The sequence below is a fragment of the Taudactylus pleione genome, unplaced genomic scaffold (genome assembly GCF_031769625.1).
Source record: "Taudactylus pleione unplaced genomic scaffold, aTauple2 ptg000170l, whole genome shotgun sequence".
NCBI lineage: Eukaryota > Metazoa > Chordata > Amphibia > Anura > Myobatrachidae > Taudactylus > Taudactylus pleione.
The window spans coordinates 2,859,631-2,876,738 of record NW_028284572.1 but is presented as its reverse complement, the minus strand read 5'-3'; the positions used below and the strand labels follow the sequence as shown (position 1 = coordinate 2,876,738).

General features: G+C 41.2%; 1 protein-coding gene across 7 annotated transcripts in view; it reads left to right on the top strand.

Annotated features, from left to right (window-relative positions):
* The window catches only part of RAPGEF2 (Rap guanine nucleotide exchange factor 2), a 364,888-nt gene that overhangs the window by 262,140 nt on the left and 85,640 nt on the right, over positions 1 to 17,108 (top strand). The window contains exon 1 of one of the 7 annotated variants that reach the window (XM_088475303.1): positions 4,461 to 4,789. The exons of the other annotated variants lie outside the window; for them this stretch is intronic. Within the exon in view, the coding sequence (XP_088331429.1) occupies positions 4,730 to 4,789 (60 nt within the window). The 5' untranslated portion in view covers positions 4,461 to 4,729. Of the gene's footprint in view, positions 1 to 4,460; positions 4,790 to 17,108 lie in introns of those variants that run through there. 7 annotated transcript variants of the gene reach the window in all.

The window sequence follows — 17,108 nt, the reverse complement described above, 5'->3', positions numbered from 1 at the left end:
AATCTGTCAGATAGGCAGCCATTGACAAACACTTTCGCGGAAGGGCAAGTATATAGAGCCGAGATGGAGTCTAAAATTCTCCCCTGGAAACCGAAACGGTGTAAAACCTCCATCAAATATCCCCAATGTAGGCGGTCAAACGCCTTCTCGGCATCAAGCGACAAAATCAGCAAGGGCTCTGAAAGGAAATCATAATGCTCTATTATATTAATAACTCTACGTGTATTGTCTGGGGCCTGTCTGTCCATCACAAATCCAACCTGATCCGGGTTAATGAGAGTTGGCAATAAACGAGATAAACGATTAGCAACCAATTTAGCAAACAGCTTGACATCGGTGTTCAATAATGCAATAGGGCGGTAGTTGGCTACAACATAAGGGTCTTTACCGGGTTTCGGTATGGCAACTATTCGTGCCTCCAACATTTCTTTAGGGAATTGCTTAGATTCAGTTGCTTCACTAAACACCGACAACAAAATTGGAGCCAGATCAGTTTTAAAAGATTTGTAGAAATTTGCAGGATAGCCGTCTGGGCCCGGAGCCTTATCCGATTGCATATTGCCAATTGCTACATCTATTTCATCCAGAGTCCAAGGAGAGCTAAGGGACAGACAGGCCTCAGAGGACAACACCGGGAGGGAGAGCCTACTCAAAAACTGCTCAATAAGAGCAGCAGTTGGTTGGGTAATATTGGGGTCGTCTTTAAGATTATATAGTTGTGCGTAATAGGTAGCAAAAGTGTTAGCTATCTCGACAGGGTCGGATACCTTTGCCCCATGATGAGTATAAATTCTCTGTATCTGTTCCCGAGCCCTTCGTCCGCACAATTTGCAAGCCAACAACCTACTAGCTCGATTACCAAACACATAAAATTTTTGATTTAAACGGGCAATATTACGCTGTACCTCTCTAAGGGAGAAGACATTAACCTTCTCGCGGGCATTAATAAGTTGTTTATATAGCATTCTATTAGATGGATCTGCTTTATGGGCCTCCTCCAAGTGTGCCGCCTCAGCTTCGGCTTTCTCATATTGCTGTTTATATTCTCTTTTAAGCCGAGCAGCAACCTGGATCGCTGAACCTCTGATAACTGCCTTTAAAGAGCACCAAAAATTAAATATAGAAGTCTCTTCCGGTTTATTGGTACTAAGAAAAAGGGAAAGGGCCTCCTGTATTGCTCTATGAGCCTCCGGCTGAGACAACAGGTGGTTACCCAATCTCCAAGGGCCCGGGACGACTCTTCTACTCCCTATGTCCCATTTCAAAAAAAGGGGGGAGTGATCCGACCATGTCATGGGAAGAATATTAATACTTATAATAGAAGACAAAGTCCATTATCAGAGAGAGCCAAATCTATCCGAGAGTACGATCTATGGACATGTGAATAAAAGGAATAGTCCCTTACTGTAGGGTGTTTGGCTCTCCAGACATCGAACAGTCCGTACTCTGCTAAAAGCTGCTGAAAACCCTTGGAAAACTCCTGTGGTCTACTTGAACAAGAGGTTGTTGGACGGGATCTATCCATAGTTGGGTCGAGAACCATGTTAAAGTCTCCGAGGAGTAGCAGTGCTCCTTTAGAGTACTTCTGCAGTGTCAAACAAAATTTTCTACAAAAGGATAGTTGCCTAGTGTTGGGGACATAACATGAAACTAAGGTGACTTCCACGGCGTCTAATAGTCCTACCAAAATTAAATATCTTCCCTGTGGGTCTGCGTGCTGCGAAATCAATGAGAAAGAGCAATGTTGGGAAATAAGGAGGGCTACTCCTGCCTTCTTATGAGGCCCATTAGCTGTGTAGCAATGAGGGAATCTAGCATTACCAAAGCTCGGAGGGGCAGACTGCTGAAAATGGGTCTCCTGTATTGCCACAATATGCGCTTTAAGCCTATGGAAATATTTCAGTGCTAATCGTCTCTTTTGGGGAGAGTTCAATCCTTTTGCATTGATTGACAACAAATTAACCATAAAGACGAGACCTGAATATTTTCTTAGGCTCATTGCTACCATTGCATTATAATAATATTTGTATGCTTCATATACATGGCATCATTTATATCTCACGGTTTAGAGCGTTCTACCACTACAATGTAGTCTCAGTAAAACCGCAGCCTATCGAAAGAAGAAAGAAAACTCGTTCGTTACTCATCACTATTTCTCAGGCGTTTTACCCATTTCCCAAGAGGAATGGGTATGTAATACTGGCAGTCGGGGTGCCTCCTGTCAAAATACCGACAGCGGCATCCTGATGGTCGGTATCCAGGCAGGGGTCAAGTAAGTGCCCTAACCCTCTCTTCTTGAAGCCTAACACTAACCATCCCCACCCCGCACCCTAACCCTCCCCCTTCGTGCCTAAACCTAAGCTTCCCCCCTTTGTACCTAAACCTAAGAACCCCCAGTAGTGCCTAACCCTAAACCCCCTCCCAAAACCTAACTCTAACCATGCTATGCGGCCTAAACCTAACACTCCCCCATCCACCAACCCATGGGTAACATCTAAGACGTCCCCGGCTTACCTCGTTCTGGATGGCTGTCTGTTTTGCCGTGTCGGGCTTCCACCATTGGTATTCAGAGCGGCGGCATCCTGTCCACCGGTCTGCTAACTACATCCCTCCCAAGGCTATAGATTTTTATTTTTACATTGAAATGTAAATTATAACATAGATCAGGAAACATACACTCTGGAGATTGTGGCGCACAGATTTCACCCTTTTGCAAACTGAAGACCTCTAAGAAATAAATGTGTCTACATAAAATGTGTTTTGTAGCTATTACACAACTTAAAAATGAACTGCTAGCAAGTGCTGCTCATGTAGTGTCCTATTAGTATGCTAGTTTTATGGGGCATCTCCTGAGCCTATAAAAGCTCTTGGATTACAAGGGTGTAGGTGGAGGGACATTAAAAGCAGTGGTACTATGCTTTCATGCTTGGTAGCATAATCCTAATTAACAAGGAGGGCCCCTGTTTCGCTCCATAAGCATGGAAAAAAAATGTTACATTGCTAGTCTCCTTTACCACTTACCCATATGCTGCCATTGGCAGCATGAATAAGATACCACTCTGCTATGCAGCCATGATCCTGCTGCATATTTAATAGAGGTTTTTATTTTGCGGGCCAGAGGGAGTGAGTCAGAGGTGAGGTAAGCAAGGTAAGAGCCTTTTAACCTTTTCACTGCAGCCATAGTTATTGCAGGAGGCAATGAATGGTACTTTCTAGACTGTGCCAATGCAGTGTCAGAGTATGGGTGTGACACAGTTTTTTTTTTTTGGGGGGGGGGGATTATTATCTGGGAGCACCTTTTTGGGTGATTTGTCCCTTGGTTCTGCTTAGTACTTCATTGGATTGATTAGGATCCTATATTCAGTAGAATCCCTCCCTCCAAAAGCTGCTGTAGCACCGACCTGAGGATGCCACTGACTATCTGACTTGTCCCTTTTTACTACATTAAACGACTGAAAGAGTTAAGAACGTGAGGGGGCGATCCTGGAGGAATGCGCCTTTCATGTGAGTTGAATATTTCAGAATATGAGGAGAGAAGACACTAAGGGGAGAACTCTGCTTACTGTTACATCACTAGCCCTGCACATTCTGTGCCTGTGCAGGTTAGGAGAACACACTGCAGTCACTTGTTTTTTTCGGCAGGAAGCAGCAATGCCGATCCCTTCCTAAGAGGAATTTATTTCTTATTTAGAAAAGGAAGCCTTCTCGCTACCCAGGAAATGGCTTTCCTTGTGCGTTGCTATGCCAACTGCCTGCAGCCATGGTCCTCTAAAGTAAGCACAATAATGTAATTATATTGGCGTATTACATTCTGACTCTGGGTATTAGAAAAATGGGTTTTTGTATCTGTGTGTGTGTGTGTGCATTTCTGTAATGCTACCGATTCTTTGCGTTTCGTTATGAATGTGCTTGTTGGAGGTGAGAGGAATGGTCATCATAAGATGAAACGTCGATCAATGTCGCACTACTATGATTAATTGTGCAAACTTGGTTAGTTGAGCATAGCAGAGACCACTGGTCACTGATCAGACTGCATAGTTACCATCCAGGGAGGAGGTTCTAAAGCCCCCTCTGCTTTGGGCCCCCTCCCATACACACATACATGCACTGGCTGCTACCACACAATTTTATGTCTCTGCATTTCATACTGAGAGCTGGTATCTGTAAACCTGCAGTTGCAAATGAAGCAGGAGCACTGTATTTGCAGTGCTTGACTGCTCACTGAGGGCTGGCTCCTATTCTGACTAATCCAATACAATATTAAGCCTTTTTGGAAAGGACTCTGTGGGCGGTCAGCCATTTTATGTATTTTTTTTTTTTTCTTCACCCCTCGCCCCCACCACTTCCAATCCTCCACCCTCCTCCTCCTCCTCCTCCTCCACCTCCTCCTCCTCTCTTCCTCCTATTCTTCAGTTTCGGCTATGGTCTTGCTTCTCTGAGAGAATGCTGGATGGATAAGATTTCATTAGTCACTTTGCATACAGAGATGCTGGGGCTCCCAGCATTGTAAAACATGGAGACAGATGCTGTTGTGAGGACTGCTTTATTGCATTCTGAGCGAAGAGATTTCCAACTGCTACCCTACGCAGTCTCTCTCTCTTGCCCTTGGATGGTTTTAAGCATGTGGTTGTTTTGCCATGTTTTCTCCTGCATGTCTGTGGATGTGATTTTTGCTGTCCTTCAGAAATTTATACATGATGTTTAATTGATCACAGCTTGTTACCTCATTATGAAACCTCTTGCGTTCTCATCTAGCCATGGAATTATGGGCCAGCAGGAAAAACACTATGTGAGTATGTGTTTTTTGTGAAATTTCTTATATAAACATAACATGCGTTTGAGCATTTAGTATGGCAGAAAAGTTACTATTAGAAGTGCTCCTTGGAATTATGTTTCAGTCATAATATATATATTATACAGGCAACAAATGACAGCTGCTGGTACGTGTTGATTGTGAGCCTCTTATTTATTTTTTTTCATGCATATTTTATGTTCCCTCGGCAACATAACCGCTCAAAAACTTATTTTTCTTAGTCATAATGATGAAGAATCAACATTACAGGAATAGTTATGTACATGTGTATATAATGTAAATGGACATTTTATACAATTAGATTGTATGATCTTATAGAAAGTGATTGTGTATGTATAGATTTACTATAGGTGTAATAAAAACATGCACATTGGTAGTTTGTCATGTATTGAAGTTTTCCTGAAAAGCATTGTGCTTCCACCAAGGGTGATAATTGTAGGTTTTGTATGGTGGTGAAAATAAAATGACATTGTGCGAACATGGTATCCTTTCCCTCTCTTAGCACGAACATATATTTAATTCTGCTTCATTTAACCTTTTAATTCCCAGCTTGGTTAGATAATACATATGCCAGTGTTTAACCTCTGCAGTGATAACTATGTTACATGCAATGGTGTGATCACTGATTAAATCAGTCATGACGCCTGGCTACATAGGGGTTAATTAGATTGTTCCCCTGCATTATAATTGATCCCATGAGTCAGCTCCACTTTTGTCACACAGTAATCCCTATGTTTGTTTGAAACCTGTACATAGGCAGAACATCAAAACTCCTTATGAGCTAAAAGAAGTCTAAAACTGATTGGTTGAAAAGCAGCAAGCCTCTTGGCCATGAACTGTGTCTAAGGTCTAGTACCGTCTGCCTCAATTGCAATTTTGGTAACAATGTAGGAAAACCTATCTGCACAATGAATGAGAGTGCATGGTGGATCATGGGGTATAGTGGGGGCAGTTTCGAAATACAGACGCAACATGTTTGATTAGAACAGTAGCATCAATTGAATGACCGATTTTTGAGGTTAAGGCCTGACTGCACTATAGATATTGGGCTCATGTTTGAATTTCATGTTTCATTAATTAACATGACTGTGTGAGAAATGTGTGTGTTTGTTTTTTTTTTTTTTTTTTTTTTAGGTATTGAATCAAGCTAATAATTTTCAATTATGCATATTTTGTTGACGACCATGGAGTTGGCCTAAAGGAAGGCATAAAATCATATTATGGCTTCTACCAGTTTTGTCTCAAACTTATAATATAACTGGATCGGGTATGATTTCACCTTGGATCAGAGTACTAGCACATTAGTTGACTAGTAACCAAAGGGTCTACAAAGTACTCCTAGGAAATACACATTATTTTTGATGTCTTATAATAACGCACTCTGGGGTCGATTCATTTGTTTTATGGCGTCCTATCTCCCTTCTAAAGTGACGGGGATCAGGTTTATTCTGTTGTTTTGGGCACCTATACGTTTTCGTGCATGTCTATCTCAAAGTTCAAATCAGGTTTGGCGGCATAAAACTGCTAATTCCCTCTTAAGTCTTGGTTAGCGCACCCAAACTACTCCAAACCCTGGACTTCTCCCACATTTCTGCTTGCCTCATCTCAGAAGGGTGCGAGCAGAAATGTGTCCACTCGCACCCGAACAGAGCAACAATTGAATTGCTTTGTCGGGCGCCCATTGGTCACAGCCATGGGTGAAAACCATTGCATCCCCCCAGTGAGTCTAACGACGTTTTGTGACTTTTACTTGACTAAAATTTGATTCCTATTTAAACAGTAATGTAATTTTGTATGAAAATCTCTCTCGCCCTGGTACAAAGGGAAAAAAACAAACACAGTTGAGCTTATTAAATGTGTTACTGCTTCAAACCATGTACGTTTTTCATGACTAGTTACCCATGTGTGATTTTTAAACTGGTTTCTGTGTGGCACAAACCAGTTGTTTTTTTCATATATTGTCAGACCATCCCTTCTATTAGCTACATGTGAATGAATTGATGGATGTATAAAGGCCAAGACCAAAAAGTAAACATTGTGCTCGATTCAATTCAGTGTGATGCTGAATAGCCTTGGGAAGGAGCTCCCGGAGCTATTCCATTCAGTGTGCTGTTTGGTCAGTGCGATGCTGAATAGCGTTGGGAAGGAGCTCCCGGAGCTATTCCATTCAGTGCGCTGTTTGGTCAGTGCGATGCTGAATAGCCTTGGGAAGGAGCTCCCGGAGCTATTCCATTCAGTGCGCTGTTTGGTCAGTGCGATGCTGAATAGCCTTGAGAAGGAGCTCCCGGAGCTATTCCATTCAGTGCGCTGTTTGGTCCGCCTAAAAGATTTCTACTCGCACCCTCCTAAATGCTATGCAGTGTCCAGGGCTATTTAATTAAAGCGTGTGGCAGCCACTTAACACATATTTCTGTTCACCTTATCCTGAGGCTTGAACAGGAATCCACGTTAAATTTCTGCCCTTATCGCGGCTGCTGCATACTGATTAACCCATAGCTCCTGGTACTTATCCTGGAATCCATGGGTTAATGCTCGTTAGCGGCAGATATACCACGCTAGGGGAAGGGATTTAATTGAATACCCTTGAGCATAAAAGTCAGAGGCTATCCCTTTCCCTGTGCAGTAAATTAACAAGGCTAATTTAATCCGGCCCATAGTGTTCTCTGTTGAATGAGAATAGCCCTCTGCAATACGAACTATCACAAGAGTCCATTACTATAGGTCAACAGTCAGGTGCATAAATATTGGGACATTCACAGAATTGTCAAATTTTGGCCTCTATTCACCACCACAATGGCTTTGAAATGAAACAAACAAGATGTGCTTTAACTGCAGACTTTCAGATTTCATATGAGGGTAATTACATCCAAATCAGGTGAATGGTGTAGGAATTACAACGGTTTCTATATGTTCCTCACACTTTTTAAGGGGCCAAAAGTAATGGGACAAACTACACAATCCTAAATCTAACTTTCACTTTTTAATACTTTGTTGCAAATCCTTTGCAGGCAATTACAGCCTGAAGTCTGGAACACATAGACATCACCAGACGCTGGGTTTCATCCCTGGTGATGCACTGCCAGGCCTCTACTGCAAATGTCTTCAGTTCCTGCTTGTTCTTGGGGCATTTTCCCTTCAGTTTTGTCTTCATCAAGTGAAATGCATGCTCAATCGGATTCAGGTCAGGGGATTGACTTGGCCATTCCATAACATTCCACTTTTTAGCCTTAAAAAACTCTTTGGTTGCTTTTGCAGTATGCTTCGGGTCATTGTCCATCTACACTGTGAAGCGCTGTCCAATGAGTTCTGAAGCATTTGACTGAATGTGAGCATATAATATTGCCCGAAACACTTCAGAATTCATTCTGCTGCTTTTGTCAGCAGTCACATCATCAATAAATACAAGGGAACCAGTTCCATTGGCAGCCATACATGCCCACGCCATGACACTACCACCACCATGCTTCACTGATGTGGTGGTATCTTTTGGATCATGAGCAGTTCCTTTCCTTCTCCATACTCTTCTCTTCCTACCACTCTGGTACAAGTTGATCTTTGTCTCATCTGTCCATAGGATGTTGTTCCAGAACTGTAATGGCTTTTTTAGATGTTGTTTGGCAAACTCTAATCTGGTCTTCCTGTTTTTGTGGCTCACCAATGGTTTACATCTTGTGGTGAACCCTCTATATTCACTCTTGTGAAGTTTTCTCTTGATTGTTGACTTTGACACATATACACCTACCTCCTGCAGAGTGGTCTTGATTTGGCCAACTGTTGTGAAGGGATTTTTCTTCACCAGGGAAATAATTCTTCTGTCACCCACCACAGTTGTTTTCCGTGGTGTTCCGGGTCTTTTAATGTTGCTGAGCTCTCTGGTGCATTCTTTCTTTTTAAGAATGTTCCAAACAGTTGATTTGGCCATACCTAATGTTTTTGCTATCTCTCTGGTGGCTTTGTTTTGATTTTTCAGCCTAATGATGGCTTGCTTCACTGATAGTGACAGCTCTTTGGATCTCATATTGAGAGTCGACAGCAACTGATTCCAAATGCAAATGTCACACCTAGAATCAACTCCAGAACTTTTACCTGCTTAATTGATAATGAAATAAAGAGGGAATAGCCCACACCTGTCAATGAAATAGCTTTTGAGTTGATAGTCCCATTACTTTTGGCCCCTTAAAAAGTGGGAGGCACATATAGAAACCGTTGTAATTCCTACACCATTCACCTGATTTGGATGTAATTACCCTCAAATGAAATCTGAAAGTCTGCAGTTAAAGCACATCTTGTTTGTTTCATTTCAAAGCCATTGTAGTGGTGAATAGAGGCCAAAATATGAAAATTCTGTCAATGTCCCAATATTTATGCACCTGACTGTAGGAATTACTAGCGAATAGATGCATTGATCATCATCTTTAGGAAAAATCCGTAGCTAGCCAATCCTATATTTCTGATTATTGTATTTATTAAGTTACTTAAAAAGTACACACACATTACTCTGCGTTTTGCAGAGAATATTTATTCAGGCACATCAGTCCCTGCTCTAGTAGATCTTAAAGAAGAGTGAAATAGAGAAAACCAAGCGCATATGACAGCAGCAAGTGTAGAAATCTCCTATAGAAGGTGCTCCCAATCCTCCTAACAAGTGATAATGTGAAAAAAAGGTTTAGGTAATTTCATCAACTTGCTCTATGGTATACACTACATCCCAATAATTAGTATGTATTCCGATATCCTGAAGTACCTCCCTCATAGGACACCAATGTAGTATTCAAAAACAAAGAGGAAGTGGAGGTATATAGTGAAGTACAATTTTAATATAAAAACATCAGCAGAATGAATAAAGCAGATTATAGAGATATCCTTAAGTGGCTGTAAAGAAAATAATTACCAAGTGAAGGTAAGAACTGGCAACGGATAGTTTTGATGAGCATATGGTGTTAAATCACCGTGTAGTGTCCGGACGCTGCACTGGTCTTTTTGCTCCAGTCACCAGGTTTAGAGACCTTTTGAGTGCCGCCTAGTATCCCTCGTACTGACTCGTTTCGACCCCCGTTCCCACTTAACTGTATGTTTTAGATTGTGGAAGGAAACCCACACAAACATGAGAGAACTTACAAACCCCACACAGATAGGGCCCTGTTTGGGAGTTGAAACCAAGGTGGAGATGTACTTATCGCACGGTTATAGCTCTTTCTGCTTTGCCTCTGGCGATCCGTGCAAGAGCCACAGCGCATAAGCCTAGTGCTGATTCGCTGTGACTTGCCTCCTGCCTCTCTTCTTGTACTTAGTATGTGGGTGTCGTACTTGCTTTCTAGCAAACGCCTTGCAAGATTTCATGTACATATCTCATTTCTGTGAGCATCAAATTTGAGAAGTGCTTTGTTCCCATCTGTCCTGAAAGACATACGACTTGTACCCACTGATGTTACATGCATTTTACAAGCTGGTTTACACTAGCATAAAGCTTGTAAATGAGTTTGACACTACTAACCTGTTTATCATATTAGGAGGCCTACAGTGGGCCCTACATGTTATTAATACATTTGCATTAACTGTGTATTTTTGCTAGGTTTAAATGCTCCTAATGCAGTATTAGTGTGTAAGAGGGCTAATTCATTCAGAATTGATGATCTCTTACAAGTGCACCCTTATTGTTGTAATTCTAAACTTTAGAAGAGTCTTTTCTCATTTCTTTATGGTCTTGACAGTGCTCATTGGAATATTATGATTTTGAAATGTTCTAACTTTTCTCTGGGGATTGTCAAAAACATTTTCTCATATTTGCTTTGAACGTGCCTTGATTTTATCTTCATGGTGAAGCTCTGGTTAGGTAATACATTGGCCAACCTTGCGACCTCATGAAGACAAGTGTACTTATTAGTTAATCCTTTGTAACAGCTTAATTTTACGCAAATGATTGCTAATCAATGTGACCCTTGAAGACTACTGATTGCATCAGAGTGAAATGGAATATAGTAAAGGGGTAAATACTTGTGGTATAATAATAATTGCATACACACCTGAACAGAATGGGTACTCTGCTTTTCTCCCACAATCCAAAAATATAATGAATTGGCTCCCAACTGATAAATTATAAATCAATTTATCTATATAGCGCTGTTCTCAAAAAGAATTCAAGGTGCTTTATAGAAATTAACACAAAAATAGGTTTCGCTTTGCATAAAGTATTAAAAACTATGAACATATAACATCAGTTCTAAGGATCATCCAGTCTACCCACAAAGGTGCCAGGCACGGCAGCCATCTTGGACGAACTACATAGGTTACACTGGGCGGAAAAGGCAGTGCCTGGATGGGATGAGACGTAATGGAGCTACAGAATACTAATACGAGATACTCAATCCTTACAAAATCTTCTGATTCATGCATTATTCACCCTACCCACGAGAGTAGCAGGTGAGCTGCAATCCTGAGCGCGCTACATTGGTTACAGCTAGTGGGAGGGCTAGAAGAGGACAGGGGAGGGATGGTGGCACCATAATGGTGTGGTATGTGACATATGGAAAGCAGTGGTAACAGCAGATTAATAACGAAGTTGACCTACTGCAAAATGAATGAGGACAAAGAAATCCAATCCAGCAGCAAGTTTGTTACAATTTGCTGCTGGTTTGGACATCTTTGCACTGAGTGTCGCCGATTATGTTTTTATTTGGACCAGTTTCTCTTGTGGATCCTTGAGGGACCTGCATTATTGTATGTACAGGTTGAGTCTCCCATATCCAAATATTCTGAAATACAGAATATTCTGAAATACAGATTTATTTATTTTTTAGCATGACTGAGATAGTGAAACCTTTTGTTTTTTGATGGTTTAATGTACACAAACATTTGTTTAAGGCACAAAAGTATTCAAAATAAAGTATACAATTACCTTCAGGAATTTCATGTATGTACACAAACTTTGTTTGAGCCACAAAATTATTGTACATATTGTATAAAATTACCTGCAGGCTGTGTGTATAAGGTGTATAAAAAACATAAATGCATTCTGTGTTTAGATTTGGGTCCCATTCCCAAAATATCTTATTATGATATGCACATATTCCAAAATACGGAATATTCCAATATCCAAAATACCCCTGGTCCCAAGCATTTTGCATATGGGAGACTAAATAAATAAATAATATATATATATATATATATATATATATATATATATATATATATATATATATATATATATATGTATTTATATATATAATATATATTTTTTTTTTCTATGAGATGGATAAATAAGAGAGATCCTTGTTCTCTTGCCGTTTTAAGCTCTGGTTTTGGAGCTTCCTACGTAGTAGCATTCAGCTGCCTCCAGAACAGTCTTCTCGTTGCTTAGCAACATATTAAAGTGTTGTAACAGCTGAAAAGTCATGGTGACAATTAAGTGACAAGAATTGCATGGCAATTATTTAACTGCTAATACTAAGTGGCTTCAAGCAGTTGATTTGATATGTCCCAATTTTTGGGATGCGTTTTACATTAATACTTAATACTATATTGTTCTGTATCACTGAAAAGTTTTTATTTAAAAAATTGTAGAGAAAAGTAATCTGTGATCAACGGCAAACAGGGTTTATAAAAGGTTTTTTTCCAAATATTTAATTCCAGGGAGGAAAAAACGCTATAGCTGCATACACACACAACGATTTTTTTAATGAACAATTTGAGTAAACTATTTTTTCCCTTGAAAAAATTTACTAAAATCGTTTACTAAAGTTGTTCATTTACTAAATGTCATGAACGATTTTTATGAACTACAAACGATTTTTGAATATTCCCTTAATGAAAATCGTTGAGTTGACAAGTCTGACTGAACGACAAACTACAAACGTGAACGCGCATGAACGATAATCATTCATCGTTTGACTCAGAAAGTGAACGATTTTTGCCATCAATTATCGTTAAACGATATCGTTTAACGATAATCATTAAAAAAATCGTGTGTGTATGCAGCTTATCAAATTACATGCAGCAGACTTTTTTGGAGCAGAATTCAATTGTTGCCAGCCCCCTTCGCGTCCGACGGAGCTATTGAATTGTTGCTCCTGTCAGGCGCGATCAGCTGGCAGCGCTCCATTTCTGCTCGTAGCCCCAGGGGGGTGCGAGCTGAAATGGTCGAAAAGTGACCTGTTTGGGCACCCAAACGGCACTTTTCGCATTCGCACCCAGCAGTTTGGTCGGGGGAAGCCGATTTATGCAGCTAAACCCGACCACTTTGGGCGCGATCAGCGCGAAAGCCGTAACAATTGAATAGCGCCCCGCGATCTCCCATCACATTAGGCGGGAGATCCGGACCGCTAAGACAATTGAATACCGCCCTTGGTGTTCAAATTGATGGTGTTGCTTATTCACATAGATAATGAGATTTAGACTTAAGCTGCCCATCCACTAGACGATTAAATTGAGCGATTTAACGGTAACTATATCGTAATCGTTTGCAAATCGTTAAAAAAAATGTCTAAAACGACTAGTAATGCGCGCTCCCACTGGTCATTTAGACATCTATCATCGGACAAACATGCTGGACAACCTGACGATAACGTCAGGTTCAGCATGTTTGCAGATGATTGATGTGCCTACACTGAACGACTGCTTGTTCAATGAAGGCACATACAGACTTTGAAACGACAACACGATTACAATGTCTGAATTGTGCAGTCGTTTTGAGGTCTGCTAGTGGATGGGGCAGCTTTACTGTATATATTTTCTTTGTGACTTTATATTAATAACTTTTCAATATTTAAAATGTCAATTTTTCTTATAAATGTTAATTATTTCCTGAGACAGTCTGTGCAATTTTAGTTGTTCTTGTTATCGAACACACTTACTGGGAAGGCACAGTACAGATATATACTTATAATGGGTAGACACAGTACTGATATATACACATAATCAGTAGGCACAGTGCTGGCATATACACACATAATGGGAAGGCACAGTGCTGGCATATACACACACACATAATGGGAAGGCACAGTACTGGCATATATACACACATAATGAGAAGGCACAGTACCTGGTGTATACACACACATAATTGGAAGGCACAGTACCTGGTATATACACACATAATTGGAAGGCACAGTACCTGGTATATACACACATAATGGGAAGGCACAGTACTGGTATATACACTCCCACATAATGGGAAGGCACAGTACTGGTGTATATACACACACATAATGGGAAGGCACAGTACTGGTATATACACACATAATGGGAAGGCACAGTGCTGGCATATACACACACACATAATGGGAAGGCACAGTACTGGCATATATACACACATAATGAGAAGGCACAGTACCTGGTGTATACACACACATAATTGGAAGGCACAGTACCTGGTATATACACACATAATGGGAAGGCACAGTACTGGTATATACACACACACATAATGGGAAGGCACAGTACTGGTATATACACACACACATAATGGGAAGGCACAGTACTGGTATATACACACACACATAATGGGAAGGCACAGTACTGGTATATACACACACACATAATGGGAAGGCACAGTACTGGTATATACACACACATAATGGGAAGGCACAGTACTGGCATATACACACATAATGGGAAGGCACAGTACCTGGTATATACACACATAATGGGAAGGCACAGTACCTGGTATATACACACATAATGGGAAGGCACAGTACCTGGTATATACACACATAATGGGAAGGCACAGTACTGATATATACTGTACACAGACATAATGGGAGGGCACAGTACTGGTATATACACACATAATGGGAGGGCACAGTACGGATATATACACATGAGGAGGAACAGTATTGAAATATACATAAAGCTGACATCAGTGGTCGAAGTGGGAATTTTATAGTGGGGGTATGGAAAATCTAAGGTTGCACTTATGTGCGCAATGAAGGAGCGCATGCACCGGAAAAGGGTGCGTGTCCTTACGACGCGCTCTTTTTCAAGTAGTATAGTGTACCACACCGTAGTACCCCTTATACATATTATGCCACACAATAGTAGTGCCCTTTATGCAATGCCCACAGTAGTTGTGCCCTTATACAATGCCCACAGTTGTAGTGCCCTTATACAATGCCCCCTATGCAGTGCCCACAGTAGTAGTGCTCTTTATACAACACCCACAGTAGTAGTGCTCCTTATAGTAGTGACCCCTATACATTGCCCCACAGTAGTAGTGCCCTTATACAATGTACACAGTAGTAGTGCCCCTATGCAGCGCCCCTGGTAGTAGTGCCCCGTATACAATACCCACAGTAATAGTGCCCGCATACAATACCCACAGTAATAGTGCTCTCTATACAATGCCCACAGTAGTAATGCCACTGTACATTGCCCACAATAGTAATAGTGCCCACTATACATTGCCCACAGTAGTAGTGCCCCCTATTCATTGCCCACCAGAGTAACAGTGCCCCCAATACATTGGCCACAATAATAGTGCCCCTTGTATTAGTGCCCACAGTATATAGTAGTAGTGCCCCTTGCAGTAGTACCCAGATTAATAGTGCCTATATTAGTGCACCTTGTAGTAGTGCCCCTTGAAGTAGTGCTCATAGTAGTAGTAGCAGTAGTGCCCCTTGAAGCAGTGCCCATAGTACTAGTAGTAGTGCACCTTGAAGTAGTGCCCATAGTAGTAACAGTAGTGCCCATAGTAGTAACAGTAGTGCCCATAGTAGTAGCAGTAGTGCCCATAGTAGTAGTAGTGCCCATAGTAGTAGTTCCCCTTGAAGTAGAGCCCCCTTACACAAACACACAGACAAACACACATAAAAACATACTTACGTGAAGCCCAGCTCCGGTGCCCGCCGCCGTCCGCCTGCTCCTCGTTCTGCACTGTGGGAGAGGACTCCCACAGTATGCATTGCATAGTCCTCTCCCGTCAGCTCCGCGCTTTGCACTGTGGGAGAGGGAGAGACGACATGACGTCTCTCCCCAACACGCACTGCAGGAGCCGGGAGGCAGAGCTCAGGAATGAGCTCCGTCCTCCGGCTGCAGGGAAGGAGTCGCCGGGCACATGCTGGTAACACAAACTCAGCAGGTGCCCGGCATATGGAGAAGGCAGCATCAGTACCTTATCCATATGCCTCTCAGTGGCGGGCGGGTCAGTGCTGGAAGTGCCGGTATACCATACCGTTGTATACCGGCTCACTTCGAGCACTGGCTGACATGATAGGGTCTCATGACAATGAAGTGATGATTTAAGCAGTACTGCATGTGAAATGAGGGCTACATATACTGGAGTGGGACAGAAAGAGAATACACTCTGTAATAATTTGGCGCTATTAAAAATAACATTTAAATTGGTAGCATTTCCCAAGCACTTTTTTAATGTCTCTTCTGAAGTAACAATAACGTTTCCATATAGCATTAATAGTTTACGTCACAAGGGGATAGTAGATGGACAGGCTGGAGAAATTTGCAAGAAACACCAACCCTGATACAGATGGTGCCAGAACCTGAAGTGATGGCTGTATGTGCCTAAGCTGGAGTCTGTAGATGTGATATAGGCAGACACTATAACCCTCCACTTCTGGCCACCTGAACAGCCTCATTTGGTTAAATGACTTTCATCTTCACAGCCGTTTTTAGTCACTCAACTTTTGTTAAAAACCTTATTTTAACAAGTGTGTACATTGCCCCACTATAATCAAATTTTGTTTTTAATTATTTTTACAGAATTTGTTACATGTTCTTGACAAATTCTAATATCTTGATGATGGTAATTATCTACAATACATTTTTTTTCTGCTGTTGGATATGTCCCCCCCCCCCCCCCCTGAGTATTGGGTTGAGGTACAGGGACTTTGTAGGTTCTTTTATATTTATAGGCCTTGTGCCAAGCAATGAGTTAGGATACAACAGATCTGCCATAAATTACTTTTTTATCCCTGTGAATACATGGAAGAGATAATATAGGTAGACTATATATTTTGTCATTATACAGAAGTATGCTAATGTCGGGATGATTTATTATTGACTAACCGTTTTTCCCTTGGTTTATTTAGTACTAGTGATTCCAAAGCGATTTGCCTGTCTTTTTTTGAAAAGGATTCTTGAGGGACCATGTGAGAGCAATAAATCCTGTACAGATCACATGGTGTTCAGTAAAAACTGTCAGCTTAGCCTCGGTAGACTTATGAGAAATGCAGTTAATGCACGTTTAGGGATATTTTAGTCAGGGGCTTTGTTTTTGTTTGTGAATTCTTTTTTTTTCAACTGATAAAACCCAAAAAGACTTGTATGAACTCTCTCACCTTTTATA